Raw genomic sequence first — 17,899 nt, forward strand, 5'->3', positions numbered from 1 at the left:
AATTCTTGAATGAATGGATGATATAGCTTTAAAAAGTTATTTCCTATGATAAAATCCATTCCAGAATCTAACATATATATAGATGGAACAATGAACCTATAATTTTGAATAAAAATTTCAGCCATCTCTGCTTTTTGGTCAATTTTATGTATTGATTTTTAGCTATTCTAACTCTTAATGGTTTCTTTAATTTTTTTCCAATCAAGTTTTATATTTGTACTAGCAAAGCATTGTGTTGCTCCAGTATCTATGAAAGCATTTATAAACTTTTCTGTTATTTTTATAGTAATAAATGTGGCATTATTACTCAGTCTCTGAGTCTGTTTCTGAGACATATTCAAAAATATAGTCTAAGTTATCATCGGATTCTTCTAATGGTTCCATGAAACAAGACTTAGCAATTTCTATTTGTTTGGTAAGATCCTTTTTATCCTTCTTTTTTGGACATTCATTTGCATAGTGTCTTTCTTCTTGGCAATACCAACACTTACAATTTTCTTTTTTATTTGGGTAATAGTCATTTTTTTGTCTTTTATTTTTATTGTTATCTCTTTTTCTAAAATACCTCTTTTTTCTTCAGTTTGGATAGTATTTTCTTTTTCTAAATTGATATTTTCTTTTTCTTTGAAAATTTTTATTAAGACCATATTTTTGAGGTATCTCTTCATTATCCTGACAGCAAATTCTAATTATATTTGCAAATCTTTTTTGAGTCACTTCTTGCATACAACGTTCTTTTATTTCCTCTCTTATTGCAGAGGTTGCTCCACCAAAATTATTTTCAATTGTCCCTCTATTTATTTCTCTTATAAATCTTCCCATTATAAATTCATTAGCAGGATATGAAAGTTTTGTTATATACATACTAAGATAATGATTTTTATCTTCTTCTTTTAATTTGTAATAATGTATTCTATATTCACATATATATGACTCCACATTACATAAATCATATATCTGAATATTAGCTAAATGATTTTTTGCTTCTTGATATTCTTTATTATAGACTTCTTGTCTATGATCTATAATATTTTTTCTAAAAAATTCTTTATATAGAATCATCATTATATGTAATATCTTATCATAAGCTGTTGTTTTTGTTGCTAATTCTTCTATTATTTGGTTTTCTATTGATGTCATATAATCTCTTATAGTTCCTTTAGTATGAAACCCTATGTAATTCCAAATATCTCTTCCAGACAATTCACTAAGTTTTGGATTAGTAAAGGCTTCTAATAAGAAGGAATTTAACCAGTTTTCAAAAAAAAAAATTTCATTCTTTTTACAGTCTAAATCGAGCATTCTTTCTCCTTCCATTTCCTGGATTTTAGGAACATATTTTGATGGTATTTTTGTATATTTTGAATCTTTATTTATAAACTCCTTTTTAAAAGCATAATTATCAAAACCTGTTTCCCATTTAAATTGAGATTGATTATCCTTAGATGTTCCAGCTTTATTTTTTACTTGTATTGGAATTGCTGGTTCTTCGTCACTTGAATAATCTAGGATGTGTTCTTTATTTTCTATGTTTTCAGAATTTACTAATTCTTCTTCTATTTGAAATTTCTGTTCCATAATATTATTTTCTTGAGCCATTTTTAATTGTTTAAAAAGCATTGTAACTTCTTCTAATTTGTCTTCAATATTCATAATTTCAATGGTGGTTTTACTTTTAAATCTGTTATGTTGATTATATTTTGAAATTTTTCTTCTTTGGGATTCTCTTTTTCCTTATTTCTTTGAAATTTTATGGATACTAATATTTCTTCAAGCATATCTACTATAGAATTTAATTGTGGGTTAAAAGTATGATAAAGATGTGGGGAATCATTTCCATGGTAACATTTTTTAGAAATTTCGTGTGAAAAATAAGTTTTTTCAGGTTTTTGAAGTCCTTCAATAAAACTTATAGTAAAATAGAGATTTTGAGAAAAATCATTTTGTATTGATTTTAAGAATTCGATGTCATTACAGTTAACATTAGTTAAAATCATTAATTTTTGATCTATTAATTTTGATAATTTAATTATTTCTTCTTTTAAATCTTCTAATTTACTTTTTTCCATTAGGTGACGCTTTTCTTTGTAAAGAATTACGATTTTAAGTGAAAAGTGTGGCTTTAGAATGTGTGGATCAAAACTTGCCACGTAGGCATCTTTATCGTAAAGTTATTTTTGGAAACTTTATGTAAGTGGTGCCCAACTTGAATATATATGTTCACTTCACCGCTAGCTAGAATCATCCTCATCAATAATATCTTCTATATAAGTGTCTTGCTCAAACTTAGCTTCATTGTAACACACATCATCACCACCTTCACCTACTTACAATCTAATTAATTACCTTAGCTTTCAATTTGCAATTGTTTGACAAAAAAAAAATTTACTTAGCTCTCACAAATTTCATCAACAATGAAGGTGAGAATTATTAGACTCTTGGCTGGTTAATATAATAAAGGTCAAGTATATTTTTTTGTCTTGAAATTTGTTAAAAATTTTAAAAATATTTTTAAATTTTATTTTGTCCCAAAATTTGTTAAAAGTTTTTGTTTCTCATTGCTTAACTTGCCAACAGGTTAAAACTGAACATTAAAAATCTGCTGAGTTATTGTAAAAAATTGAGATATTTGAATAGAAGTGGGAAAAGATTACAATAAATTTAGTAATAAGTTTACCTCGTAATTTTAAAGGTTTTGATTCAAGTTAGGTAATTGTGGATAGAATGACGAACTCAACCCACTTTCTTCCAGTGAAAACAACTTTTAGTGCAGCTCGATATACTCAATTTTATGTTGATGAGATAGTTAAATTATATGGAATCCCAGTGTCCATTATTTCAGATCGCCGACCTCAGTTCACCTCTCAATTTTGGAAATCTTTTCAGAAAGCATTAGGAACTCGTCTGGATCTTAGCACAGCTTTTCACCCTCAAACCGATGGACAATCGAAAAGGACGATTCAAACATTGGAAGAGATGTTAAGATGTTGTGTTCTAGATTTTGGTAGAAATTGGGACAGCTATCTACCTTTGATCGAGTTCTCTTATAATAATAGTTATCAAGCCAGCATTCAAGTGACACCTTTTGAGGCTCTTTATGGGAGAAGATGCAGGTCACCTATTGGGTAGTTTGAGGTTGGTGAGATTAAACTTTTGGGGCCAAATTTGGTACAAGATGCAGTTGAGAAGGTTCGCGTAATAAGAGAACGTTTATTAGCAGCTCAGAGTAGGTAGAAGGCTTATGTTGATAACAGAAGGCGTAACTTAGAGTTTTCAGTGGGTGATCAGGTATTTCTTAGAGTGTCGCCTATGAAAGGAGTGATGAGGTTTGAAAAAAGAAGCAAGCTTAGTCCTCGCTACATTGGTCCATTTGAGATATTGGACAGAATAGGTGCAGTTGCTTAATGCTTGGCATTGCCGCCTAAGTTGTCTATGATTCATCCAATCTTTCACGTATCAATGTTGCGCAAATACCTTCCTGACCCATCTCATGTGCTCGCACCACAAGCCATAGAGCTAAAGGAGGATTTATCTTTTGAAGAGGAACCAGTGGCTATAGTTGATCGCCAAGTAAAGAAACTATATTCTAAAGAAATAGCATCTGTGAAAGTTGTTTGGAAGAATTATTCGGTAGAACAAGCAACTTGGGAAGTGGAAAATGCCATGCGTGATAAATATCCGTATTTGTTTGAGTCTGAAGGTAACTATCACACTTATCACCATATGTGAGTTCGAAATTTGGAGACCGAATTTCTTAAGGGAGAGAGAATGTTATAACCGAAAAAAAAAAGGAGGGACTTAGTGAGTCACGTGACTCACCCCCCTCCCCAACCCCAGTTATTTCTTTCTTCCGAAATCCTTCATTCTCTTCTCAATTTCATTTCTTCTCTCTTCCTCTTCTCTCATTCTTTTTCATCCTTTCCATCTTCTCATCTCTTCTTCTTGCAATCACACATTATCATCATTAAACCCACTTTTTTCATTTTACTTCCTTCCCCTTCTCTACTCTATTTTATGCATTCAAATTTCATTTATCACAACTCTAAAATCATGGAGTTTCAACTTAATGAGTGAGAAAGGTATTCAAATTTTGAGTTTCGGTTATTATTAAGACTTTAAGGTAACTCTTTGACTCAATAATTAGTTATATCTCAAATTTTTATCATTCCTATACTTGTGGGTATAGCAAAATCCGAAATTAGGGTTATTAAGTTAGAAAATTTGAGACTTTTGTCAAAGTGAGTAAGATTATGTTAATTGACAATATTAGTAGCTCACAAATATCATTATTGTCATATTTTTAGAATTGTAGAGTTATTGGACATCATTTGGTAGCTCGTTAACGTGCTCAGAGTTGCTTCCGGTTCTTTGGAATCAAGTTGTGAGTGGATATTATGTCTATAATTATTTTTAAGTGTATTATTATCAATATGTAAATTGAATCATTATTTTTAGAATTTAAAAATATTTGATTATTGTGATTTTTGAATTTTTGGAATAAATATTGATTTGTGAAATTTTTAATTTTATAAAAATATACACGAGACGATATTTATATATTTTGTAAAGCATACATGTTTTTTTATTTGACTTTATTGAATTTTAATTAAATTTTAATATGAATTCTTATATATATTTGATTTACTATGGAATTTAGAAATATGTTATAAGCATTAGAGATTTTTATAAGTAATTTAGTTTGGATTTGTTTGGAAGACTCTGACTAGAAAACCGTAATTAATGGCGATTATGATGTTAACTTAAATGCATCTGCCTCAGACCTCAGCTAGCAGGGGCGTTGGTAGCCTAATGTGTAGGCCACACGTTGGATTTGTTATACCGTACGGGCACACTAGAGGAAAAGGCTACCCTTAGAGGTAGAATCGCCCTAAGTGTGTAATATTCGATTTGATTTGACTTTTGGAATGAGAATTCCTATTTCAGTTCATTCCGCTTAATTATTTATCTATTTATTTGTATAATTAATTAATATAAATTCCTCATCTTTAGAAAGAAATATAATTTTCATGGTAAAACTTGTATTGTCTCGTGTGAGTTATAGATGTAATGTTTGCTCACTGAGTTACAAAACTCACCCTATTATATTCTCATATTTTTCTGATATAGGAGTCATTTCAGGTTCCATTCCACCAGCCCCTCAGTAGATTTTAGTCATTTCGGTGAGTCCTTCTTCTTTCCAAGGGTTAAGTAATTATGTAATGGAACATTTGCTCAAAATCTAGATTATGTCAATGGTCCATATGTCACAGGCAGGATTCTTATGTGGGTTATGTTATTTTGAATCCCGAACTGTTTAGATAGTAATTATGATTTGGTTATGTAAGTCTTATAGATTTAACTATGTACTTTAGTTATCAACTTAATATATATGATGCGTATTTTGACATGTTTGGTTGTGGATATGATTGGACTATGTTGTTATTGTCTTTGGAAATGAATGTTTATTGTTGATACAGGAAGGTAATATTTATGTTAGTAAAATTCTAGGAATAGAAGAGATTCTGTCCGTTTTTCTAAAAATTTAGTCGTTTGGCTTGTTGAGGGACTTGTCCTTTGAGTGCCACTCATGGTTTGATTTGGGCCATGACAGTTATATTAACAAATAAGTTAGTAAATAATTAAATAATTAATTCTAAAATTATTTTTTATAATTATAAAAATATAACTTACATGAATATATACACATTAGAGGTGATATTTAAATTCATAATAATGATAACAAATGTTAAAGAATATTAGAATCTCACAGGGTGGTGATAGAAAAAATGAATTATAACTCAACAATATAAATCATTGCATGTTATAAGATGCTTAAAATAAGGAAATGAAAATTAAAATTACTAGGAAAGATATTTAAAAAATTAATTCATATTTAAAAAATTATTAGAAGTAGTAATTGCTAGCTTAAAAAGCTAACGTTTGAACTAATTCAAGTAGTTCTTCAATGTTATTTTATTTTATTTTAATATTTTTATATTAGTTTTATCCAATAAAAATATAATTTATTTGTACTTATTAAAATAATTGATAATATAGATATAAAAAACTTTAATTTTGGAATAAAAATTAATAAAGATATAATTATGTTATGTGCATGCAAAAAAAAAGTTACTCGCATAAAATACCTATTAAAATACAAAATAAATATTGAGAACGAAACAACATAAGTATTTATACGAAAATATATAGTGGTTGGATTTTTAATTTTTTATGTATATATAATATTTTTAATAAAAAAATATTAGGCATTGTATAAATAAAATAATTACATGTTTTAAAATTTTCATAGATTTATTACAATGTATATTTTTATGTGATTAAATTTTTATTATTTAAAAAAATAATTTTCTATTTATATTCATAATTATTTTATATATTTATTAATCACTGTTGCACAGTTCTCGCTAGTTAATAATAGTGTTGGAAAACATTTTGGCTTGTTTCATCATAAATTTCCAAATTTAAGAAAGTGTATGTTTTGCTCCTTTTGTATCCGTGTCTCTCAGAACAAACAGTTCATTGTCCAATGAAAAAAGAAATGAAAAATACACCAGTGTCACTAAAAAACTTGTATAGTACATGATATGCTTCTATAAATAGTTAAATACACTACAGTATAATTACATTACAGTACTGGTAAAACTCTTTGGTAACCACCCTATTTTGGTGAAAATGAACCTGAAAAATGCTAAGACTCTCCAAAGAATTGTTCTCCAAGTCATTACCACTATGCTTCAATATTAGCTTAGCATTCGGTTCTTCAAATCATCCCTTTCAACTGTCAAACACTTCTTTTTATCTATTAGGCTCTTGGGACTTCTTGTTTACCACTATCTATTCTTTCTGGAAAACTAGTATGACAAAGGCTGGATTTTCATTGAAACCTATGACTTCTGTATTTGATTCAGCTTGAATAACAGAAGCTTGTTTGCTCCTTCAAAGACTAATATCTTCAGAACCTAGAGGCTTTAAGGGATCATTGACTTGTTCTTGGAAAATGATTTTTTTCACCCAGTTGATCTCCGTTGTCTTTTCCATCTGATGCAGTAGAGATATTTGATTCCTGAGAAGAGAAAATGGGATGATAAGATAAAAGATTAATAATTTCAAATGTCTTGTTTGCTAAAAAGTTCAAATTCTAAGTATCTTTTAAATTTCTATATTGTGGATCCTTTATAATGATCCAATGAAAATTTCCACTCTTATATACTTCTACCAAACAACACAATTCCAAAATCAATGGAAGTCTACAAGCAGAAGTTACTTTACAATTTAAGATAATCAAGTTACTTTGATTAAAATGGTCAGTTTAAAAATCATACTTAGCAATTCAAGGGTATTTACCGAATTTGAGTTCTCCATCTCATAGATTCTTTCAATCCCATGGCTCTCTAGTAAATATTTGTCCCTTGTCGTAACAATGACTCTAGTTCCACGGCCAAACCAATCAGGTTTTCCAGCAAGAGCTTGTAATTGCTCTGGTTTGTCAACATCATCTAGAATCAAAAGGATCCTCTTTTGTTGGAGCCAGTGCTTTATTGTTGAAATTCCTTGATCAAAACTTGTTGATTTGAGATTCTTCCTTTCGAATACATTAGAAAGAAGCATATTTTGAAGATACACTAAGCCATGCTTATATGAATTTTCTCTCACATTTTCAAGAAAACATATACTTTCAAAACCGTTAGCAATCAAATTATAAATTGCATGAGCTATTGTTGTTTTGCCTGATCCACCATTTCCATGAATCCCTACCATGTGGACTCCATCATAGCCATCAGAGAATATAAGCGATTTTACTTCTGAAACTTGAGACTCTAGTCCAATTGGATAGTCAGCAACGTGTAAAGCAACTCGTTTAATCTCCCTTGACACCACTTCAACAATCTTCCCAATTAACTCGTGTTCATATTTTTTCCTGCTCAATATACAAGACAACAGTGAAATTTTATTCTTGGACTAATAAAATAACAGTGAAACAAGACATGGAAAGGTACCCATCGAAAACAAAGCCAGTAAAATTAGCTGCTCGATGCAAAGCCCGCTTCCATTTTTCGACTTTCGACAGGTCGTCCTTGAACTTCTCCTCATGTTTAGCTATTGCTGCCCCAAAACTACCTGTCTGTCGTCGGACGTCACTATGATATACATCATAGAAAACGGGCAAAATGAACTGGCCATCAGACTCTTGGCACTCTAAGATCTTGACAAGTTCATCTAAGCAGTAAGTAGAATCAGCATAGTTCTCAGAGAACACAATGATGGCAATCCTGGAGCCTTGAATTGCCTGAATAAGTGTTCTTGATATATCATTCCCTCTGTGAAGGCCTACATCATCCATGAAGGTGTGGATTTTGTTGTCGCGGAGAGCTTTGAAGAGACTGCCAGTGAAACAATAGCGAGTATCACAGCCTCTGAAGCTGAGAAACACATGGTATTGGTATTGCCTTGGGAAAGAAAACGATGACAACGCTTTCACATGAGACTCTGCTCTGACTGGATAATCAGCAACAACAGGTACGCTGTCCTCTTTAATGATCGCCAACACCTGTTTAGCGATCCTCTCAATAAATTCGTATTCAAATTCATCCCTGCACAGTATAAGAGCGCCTCGTCTTTCAATCATGCCAATGCACAAAAGGCCTGTTATATAATTGAAACTTTATGTAAAGTTGATAATCGAAAGCCGTGAGATAAAAATTTAGTCAAATCATTTAAATTATTTAACGGCTCTTAAGTATCACCTTCACGTGAAGATGACTGTTTGAGTTTTCACCTAAATTGATTCATACCCTTTGTAATGCAAGCCGGAGAAGTTGGCTGCGTCACGCAGAGCGGCTCTCCAAATTGGCGCTTTATCCTTGAACCGCTCCTCGTGCACCGCCATTGCTTTCTCATAACTACCTCTCTGATGCCGCACGTCGCCGGGATCCACCAAATAGAAAATCGGCAAAATAAACTGGCCACAGCGTTGAGAGCACTCCAAGAGCTTGACAAGTTCCCTCAACAAGAAATCGGTGTCAGCATAATGCTCCGAGAACACAATAATGGCAATCCTGGAGCTTTCAATTGCTCTAGCAAATGTTTGTTGGATTTTATTGCCACTGATAAGATCCTCAAGATCCATGAAGGTACGGATTCCCTTCTCACAAAATGCTTTGTGGAGATAGCCAGTGAAACCGTAGCGAGTTTCAGGGCCTCTGAAGCTGAGGAACACATCGAATTCCCACTCGCTGTCCCTGAAGGAAGGAAAAGAAGAAGAGTGGAAAGCTTGCGGAGTAGCCATGGAAGCTAGCTAGCTGTTAGTGTGAGAACCATGGTCGATCATACAAATATTTAAAAAAGAAGACCATGGTCGATCATTACAAGAGAAATGATTTAAAACAGAATTAAATAAGTATTTATGGAAACTACTTTCACATTTCCCATTAACCATGGGTCAATCCTCACCTCATGTCTATCAAAATTCGAAAATATTTGATAAAAAAAAAAATATTAATAAAAAAACAGACAAATAATTAATAAATATTAAATAAGATAAATTTTAACTATTTTTTTTTGTCTTTAATATTATTGGTCAAATTTAATCATCATGTCGCAATAAAAAAAACTTTACAAATCATTAATTAATGATAATGCTGCTTCTTGGAATTTCTTGGTCCAACTTACCTGGATGACGGCTGTAGAAAGAATGAGTCAATGAGATGGTTTTACAGTTTCTCAGCTACTTCACACTCATCATCAGTCCTCAGTCTCAACTTCGTGGTGTTTTCCAAGTCTCCATGCTGTATTTTTATATTCAAAAGATCAGCAGGAGTTTTGTTAAATGTACCGAGCACAACATGGTGATTTTATACGTTCTGCTCCATGATTCGCTTATTACCTCCAACTATCTGCATGGAGTTTTGTCTTTTCAGGTCATTTTGTTTTCTTAAACAATTAGCTACTATTTAATTGTTAGGTAAACTACTCAAATAAGAATAATGCTACATTTACAAGTCTTTTTGTTAATTAAGTTCAACTAAATTGGTCTAATATCAATAAAAATCATTTTTATCACTCTCATTGGTTTAATCATCCAAATTTTATTGTTTAACTTGATTGAATTTAATTCATAAAAATATTTCTCCTCAAATAATATTCAAAATTTTAAATTGCTAACAAAAATAAGCATATATATATATATATATATATATATATATATATATATATATATATATATATATATATATATATATTTAAAAAATATTTTAGAGATTAAATTTTAAAATAATTTTTTATAAATATTATTAAAAAAGAAAAATATTTTTATCTTTTAATTTTGATAATTTTATTTCAAATAAATTTCTTTTAAATGAATGGTCCAAATTTTTTTAAAAAAATAAAAAGTCTAGAAATTAATTTTTTGTTATTATTTTGATATACTTTTTAAATAATTATCTGAACAATTTTACAAAAATTCAAATCAAATATACTAAATATTTGTTAAATGCAAATGTGATTTTTTTTATTAACATCAGGGATAAAGTCCAAAAAAAGAAAAACTAACTAGAAATTATTTTGGAATGAACCGTCCCTACAGCATAAGCAAAGATCTATGCCATTTGAGCTATAACTCATTGGCAAAATTTGGAAAGATATATGATTCGAACCCGCGACCTCTTAATTGAATATGGGGAGTCTATGCCATTTGAGCTATAATTCATTTGAACTGACACAAGTGATTTGACACTTATGAAAACAATAATTTTTATTATTTTTATCATATTTTAAAATTATTCAAAATTTATTTATTATTTTTATCTTTAGATATTATTTTGTCAATAATATAAACTTTTCAATACCATAATTTACCCATAATTGTTACTATTTTATTGTAAAACCTCATGCATATACATACATTACTTAAATTTCTAATCTTTAAATTCTAACCCTAAAGCTTAGTAAGAGAAGTAAAGCTAAATTATACTAACAAATATAGTTAGTATAAAATAATCAACACCGTATTTATTTAAATATTTTAAGAGTTTAATTTTGGTCTTCTATGAACGTAAATTTTATATAATTATTCAATTAAATTAATGTATTTAACTAATTTTTTTAGTGTAAATTTGAAAATTATTAACTTCTAATGATATCATAATTTACTATTGAATGCCTATATAAAATTCTATGCATATAGAAATTAAATTCATATTTGAAATGGAAAAAAAAATAAAATCAAACATGCTAGAATATATTTCCTAGTGCCATTCTATTTGTTCTGTTTACACATAAGACTGGTATATTATAAATCTCTTATTACACCCACTCTTCATGCTTCAAAAGTAGTGATTCCAATGACTTGTTCTGCAAGCAATGACCACTCTGCTTCAATATTAGCCTGTGTTACTTTTGCCCATTCTTTCTCAGCTTTCAACCTTGGCACTTGGTTCCTCAAACCATCCCTTTCACTTCTCAGCATCTTTGCATTCTCAAATACTTCTCTCTTTCTCTTAGCAGCTATGTCACTCTCTGCTGATAAATCTGCAATCTCGGTTTTTATGGCATTGATTTGCACTTCAAGCTCCCTCTTCTTTTCCTCCAAAGATTCCAACTGATCCCGCAGAGTATCTTCGACCATCTTAACTCCCTTGTATTCTTCCTTGTTCCCTTTAAGTTCCTCTTTCACTTTCTCAGCTCTCAATAGTTCTTTGTCTGCTGATTCAAGTTTCACACTCGCAATGTTGTAATCCACACTCCATTGTGCAAAACTTGTTGAAAGCTGTGATAACAATGACTTTGTTATCAGAGAAACTCCTTCTTCTGGAGGCAAAGTGAGGAGATACTTTAGCTTATCTTTCAACAATCCAGAACGCCCAGGGTGTAACAAAAGAGAGAACTTTTTCGTGACCAAGTCTCGCAGAAACTGCAATTCTTTCTTTGTTTCTTCGCTAGGCCTTGTTATCACAGATACAATGTTGGCTTGGTTTCCATAGGGATAAGACTCAGAATCTGTCTCTGCTTCAAGGGAGGCATAAAATGCTTCCATGTTGTCCTCATTAACAGAAGATTCAACAATACTTGTGTATGCTTCTGCATTAGGCACTGATTGTTGACCATTATCGATTCTTGCTGGAAAATGAGTATGAGTATGACAAATGTCTACTTGGTTTTCATTTATATGATCAATAGCTTCTGCATTCGCTTCAACTAGGATAATTGATTTTTGTTTGCTCTTGTGGAGACCAATATTTTCAGAAACATGAGGATTTGATGAACTGTTGATTTCTTTACCAGAATTGATTTTATCTCCCACTTGTGTTTCATTGTTTATTCTTCTTGATGCAGTCATACTTGACTCCTGAAATCATGAAAAGAATAATAGTAAGAATAAAAGAATTTTCCCATATAGCAGAACTAAGAAAACTGTATTTTAATTATTTTAGGCTTACTGGGGCAATTCCATCCTTGTTAAATTTTCCTTTCTTATGATGCTTTAGCTCTTCCTCATTGATACTAACAAAGGCTTCTTGTGTTCCTCTTGAAGGATCCATAAGTATTTTGTGGGAATTGGCATCTACAAGATCAACAAAGAAAATGCAATTAGATTAGTAACAATACTTACTCCAATATCATGATATTTTTCAATGTTGTATGGATCTTATTTACCATACCTGTTTCTTTCTCATGATTTGAGATTTTGCATATTTCTGGGATTTGAAGATTGATGGAAGCTGAATGTTGCTCCTCTTCAACTTCCATGTACTGGTTGTCAGTCTCACTGTCTAGTTCCAACTCCTCATCATAATCAGACAAATCATCACCTGTTCTTTTTCCGGAATGAAGATTTCCCAAGAGCTCAGCTATATTCTTGGGAAAGAATTTAGCTAATACTGTAGGGAAAACAACATCTTGGCTTGTTTCATCATAAATATCCAAATCATCATTTATGTTATCATAGGCACTATTTGAGCCATGTAGATCAGGACTAATAAAGGAGACATCATGGATGTTCATTCTTTCCTTGTAAAGATGGATTCCACAGCCTTTAACAATTACATCTTTTGGCTCATTCATGACTGAACATGAAATCTTCACATGATTCCAGTCAGACTTTATTTGTTCCCTGATGTTGTGTCGTTCGCTTTCTGTGAGGTAAATTTGCAGATCAAACAACCATACATGATCCACTGGCCATCCTCTTTTTTCTTGAAATACTAGGAGGTCATTGATGAACAAGTGGAATTCGCACATATGATCGGTTCTCTGTTCGTCTTGGCCTCCTAACAGAAAAAATAGAGCAATGTTGGGGAACTTTCTACGAACCCAGAAATCTGCAGACCCTCCTTTGCAGCAATGGTCAAACCATTTTGGAATTTGTCTCCTTAGCACAACAATGTCTAAGTACTCAACTTCATGAAATGCCTGTTACAGGTTAACAAAATTGATCATTCTTAGCAGCTAAAACAAACATGCCAATGATAAAGTTCAAGAAAGAGAAAGGACAAAGGAGAAATATGAACCTGACTCAATATTACATCTGATGACCGCGAAGTCAATGACATGCAATTCCTTGCATTTATGTATTGTAAGTCTGGTGGAAGCACTGAAATATCTCTAAGCTGATTGCAGTTATCAACATGTAGCAGCAAGAGGCTTGAAAGATCTTCAATACAATCAGGAATTGTTGTGAAGCTATTATTTGATAGGATCAACCATTTCAATTGGAGAAAACAGCTGAGAATTAACTCAAGATCCTCATCTGATAGATCACAACTTTTGAGAGTTAGTCTACTTAACTTTGGGAGCGAATCAATTCTGTCCTTTAATAACTTCCACAAGAGTTTTGGAAGTTGAGGACATTCTTCCACATTCAGCTCTTCAATATTTTGAAACATGGTAGGATTGCTAGGTAGAACCTCAAAACTTTTGCAGGATCTCAAAATTAACTCTTCAATACTACTAAAGTTTTCAACTGAGTTTGGAAAGTCTTTTATGGCAGTCCCTCCTATATCAATATTTTTCATACTTCCCACTTTTTCCAAAACATTTGGGAAACTCTGAATGCTAGAACATTCCCTAAGGTTAAGGTATTCAAGAGATTTTGACCTCAGGCCACTCGGAAATCCCTCGAGTTTGGGACATCGTTCGGTGCTCAGTGTGACTAGTTTGTTGAGATGTCCAACAGAATCATGAATCTCAACCAAGTTTGGACAATCATTAGCAAGAATTCTTGTTAAATTTGGTGTTCCAGACACATCAGGTAATGTAGTTAGAGAGTCACAACCACTGAAGTTCATATATGTCAAATGGTCAAATTTCTGCATGATGCTCTCCCCGGTTCACAATAGCTATTGTCTTAACCTTTCTTATACATTCATAAACCAATATATCCAAACGTGATTTACATCTAAATACATTGATTTGTGAATGTACCAAAAAGGTTTAAAACAACAGTTATTGTGAACCGGATGTAGTAAATAGGAAGAAATAGTTAGTTCACAGAATATATGTATATGACATAAAGGATAGAAATAAGAATGATCATGAACATGCCTTGAATGGCTCATCCATTGTGAGAATACTATGGGGCAAGTTGAGTACAACAAGTGTCTCTGGATGAAAATCAGCTGGCAAAGAAGGTAAAGGATATTCATCCCAATCAAGCAATCTCAAATTATTTGGCAGATGATTGGGGGCTCCAGAAACTTGTGCATTCCGAACTATGAGAATCCTAAGTCTTTTCATATTCTCAAAGGTGTTGGAATTTAATGGAACCTTTTGTTTTAGGTTGGTCATGTCCAGCATTATGCCTTCAATTGCATCAGTTCCCTTTGTAATTACAAGCACCATTAATGAAATATCACATATACTGTCTAATGAGTATTTCTAGAAAAAGAAAAGAAAGTATTGCTTTGAAAGTAAATAAAGCTATGCACTTACTGTGTTTTTTGTCAGGACCTCAAGAACATCATCACAGTGCCATAGTCTTCTACGTTTCCCCGGATCGAATGGCGAATCCTTTCTAGCAATGTCTCTTCCAAGGTCTTGTATAAGATCATGCATCTTAATTGTGTTGGCATCACTAATAGTTACTAGAGATTTGTCAATAAGTACTCCAATGCCATATTCTGGAAAGAAACGTGAGGCCACTAGTGTCTTTTCCACATCCTGTCTAAAGTTTCCCTTGAAGAAACATGCAATGTCAAGGAAAATTTCCTTCTCATTATCATCCAAATTATCATAGCTTACTCTGAGCACATCTAAGATCTCTCTGCTTGGAATTCTTTCATATTTCTTCAATGCACTTTCCCATTCTTCAATTGTTTTGCCAAACAGATCAGAACCAATCACATTCAAAGCCAGTGGAAGGCCTTTGGCATATTGAACCATGCGGTTCGCAATGTTGACATAATTTTCCTTTGGTTGCTTTCTTCTAAAAGCATTTAAACTAAATAGCTCAAGAGATTCATGATCATTCAACTGTTTCATTTCATATATGTTTCCATTTTCAACCCCATGAGCAGTTAGCAAATGTTTGTCCCTTGTTGTTATGATGATCCTACTTCCGGAACCAAACCAATCATGGCTGCCAGCCAATGACCTCAGTTGTCGCAGGTTGTCGACGTCATCAAGAATCAGAAGAACCTTCTTGGTGCAAAGCCTTCTCTTTATTATGGGAATTCCTCTGTTCACATCACCCAACTTGATGTTTTCTCCAAGAAAATTATGGAGAAGAGTCTCTTGTAGTTGGACCAAACCATGTTTCACTGTATTTTCTCTCACATCAGCAAGAAAGCTTGACCCTTCAAACCTGCTAGAAATTGAGTTGTACACAGCTCTAGCAATGGTTGTTTTGCCAATTCCACCAATACCATAGATTCCAACCATTTTGATATCATTAGAATTTGGTGCTAGGAGCCTCAACACTTTTGACACTCTATAGTTTAATCCAACTGGGTGATCAGCAATGTGTAAGGAGGTAATGTTTAGTATGCTTGATATTTTCTCAGTAATCTCTTGAATAAACTTATACTCATACCTGTGACAATAATGATAAAAATCCATCTCCTTTAAAATTGAATTCATTGGGTTGCTCAGGTTTGCAAAGTGAGAAAGTTAGAGAAAACTAATCATTCTTAGTATTTAATGAGATGCACTTATGCTCAATGAAAGTTATCAATTATTTGCAAGTGATTAATTTTTAGTACTTTTTCATTTTGCAACCCTACACACTTTAGAGGGGCCAAATTAAAAAAATATATTAAGACTATCCAAAAATAAAATATTATGACTTAAAATGAGAATTTATAAGTGTACAGTGTAGGCATTCTTAAAAGACAGATGCATAAGTATCTTGCATTAATATAGAGTATGAGAAAGAACTGTATCCAAAGAGTATATATAATATAAATAGCCTAACCTGATAATTAGAGTGTAATGTAATTATTAAGACAAGATAACCAATATTTTGTTATCATCAGAATGTTGTAACAACAAGAATTACTCTAATAAATTTGGCTATCTACTTTAATTAAACATTTTGTTCTTATTGATCATATGGACAAATGATATTTCTTTAATCACGTGTAGCACTTTAATTTAAGTATACAATATTCTCTAACAAAAAATACTATTACTACATTTTAACTTGAAATTAACTTCAAGTTAGGTGTAAGGATTACTGGCTAGAGCTCATGATGATAAGCTAGGAGTCAACTTTCAAACAACATGATTATTGGTTTATTCCCTTATTTTGGTGCACTATAATATGAAGCCAACAAAGTGAAGATAATTCTCAGACTTGGTAAAGAACAAATTTAAATCTTACAATGACTTAAATTTAATATATAATCAATCAGACACACTACTGGAAAATGATGATTCAGGTTTGCAACACACAACTGGAGCAAAAATTAATCTAATTTACCAAAACTAATATCAAAATGATCATTAAAATAAACTTGAAAGAAAAGCTTATAAAGCAAGAAATGAGTATACCCATTTTTGAAACTCCATCCTGACAAATTGGCTGCTTCTTTCAATGCAATCCTCCACTTACTTACTGTCTCTTTGCCATGCCTTTCTTCATGCTTTTCCATTGACCTTCCAAAACTCTCCCTTTGATGCCTTACCACAGAAGCATCAACAAAGTAGAAAATTGGAATCACCAACTGTCCCTTCTTTTTCATGCACCCCATGATCTCAACCAACTCATCAAGACACCAACTTGAGGATGCATAGTTTTCTGAGAAAACAACCACAGCAATTCTAGACTCTTCAATTGCTTTGACTAGTGCATATGGAATCCCTTCTCCTTTCTTCAGCCTTATGTCATCTCTGAAAATGTGGATTCCCTTTCTGTCCAAGGCATCGGCAAGGTAGCCGGTGAAGTTGCGACGCGTGTCTTTCCCGTGGAAGCTCACAAAGACATCATATGTCCAACCATGGTTTGAGCAAGAAGTGGAAGAAGAATCTTGATTTGCCATAGATAGCTCCTAAAGCTATTCTTAGCAATTCCTATACATGCTTATTATTATGCTATCACAAAAAAATGTGAAAGAGTTTTAGATGAAACCATATGAAGTGCCATAAGTACCATCAAGCTAGCTAGATTAACTAATTTTTCCAGTTGACTTTGGTTACATAAATTGTTGGCACTTGGCATTATAATGGAACATATAGAAGTCAACGAAATGAGAACCCACTGTTAACATTGATATTGGTGACAAGTTGTCATATATTCATTTGGATTAATTAATTTTAGTTTTCCAAACTGACAAACTAACAATGCGAAGTATAAGTCACCATTAGATACTAACAAATAACTTTTTTTTTTCTTTTTTTTTCCTTTAATGATGATACGGTGTCTAAGCTACTAAATAATTTAACCTGT

General features: G+C 32.0%; 2 protein-coding genes across 3 annotated transcripts; both read right to left on the reverse strand.

Moving 5' to 3' along the window:
• Window positions 1–6,560: 6,560 nt before the first annotated feature.
• Window positions 6,561–9,441, reverse strand: LOC107644627 (disease resistance protein RPV1). 2 transcript variants are annotated; one of them, XM_088486542.1, is made up of 4 exons: window positions 8,814–9,441; window positions 8,019–8,612; window positions 7,366–7,939; window positions 6,561–7,084 (listed from the first exon to the last, which is right to left on the reverse strand). In XM_088486542.1, the coding sequence occupies exons 1-4, from the start codon at window positions 9,305–9,307 to the stop codon at window positions 6,998–7,000; spliced, it is 1,749 nt and encodes a 582-aa protein (XP_088342668.1). In that variant the 5' UTR covers window positions 9,308–9,441; the 3' UTR covers window positions 6,561–6,997. The 2 variants fall into 2 exon arrangements, with proteins under 2 accessions (XP_088342668.1, XP_088342669.1); XM_088486543.1 differs by having other exon boundaries at window positions 8,019–8,664; window positions 8,814–9,396.
• A 1,834-nt stretch (window positions 9,442–11,275) lies between these two features.
• LOC107641420 (TMV resistance protein N-like) lies at window positions 11,276–17,614 on the reverse strand. Its single transcript, XM_088486544.1, has 7 exons — window positions 17,005–17,614; window positions 14,947–16,045; window positions 14,560–14,835; window positions 13,527–14,324; window positions 12,678–13,428; window positions 12,456–12,580; window positions 11,276–12,364 (listed from the first exon to the last, which is right to left on the reverse strand). Exons 1-7 carry the CDS (start codon window positions 17,490–17,492, stop codon window positions 11,336–11,338), a joined length of 4,566 nt encoding a protein of 1,521 aa, XP_088342670.1. The 5' UTR covers window positions 17,493–17,614; the 3' UTR covers window positions 11,276–11,335.
• Window positions 17,615–17,899: the final 285 nt, after the last annotated feature.

Source organism: Arachis ipaensis, chromosome B5, assembly GCF_059453495.1.
Source record: "Arachis ipaensis isolate K30076 ecotype BB chromosome B5, ASM5945349v1, whole genome shotgun sequence".
Classification (NCBI taxonomy): domain Eukaryota; kingdom Viridiplantae; phylum Streptophyta; class Magnoliopsida; order Fabales; family Fabaceae; genus Arachis; species Arachis ipaensis.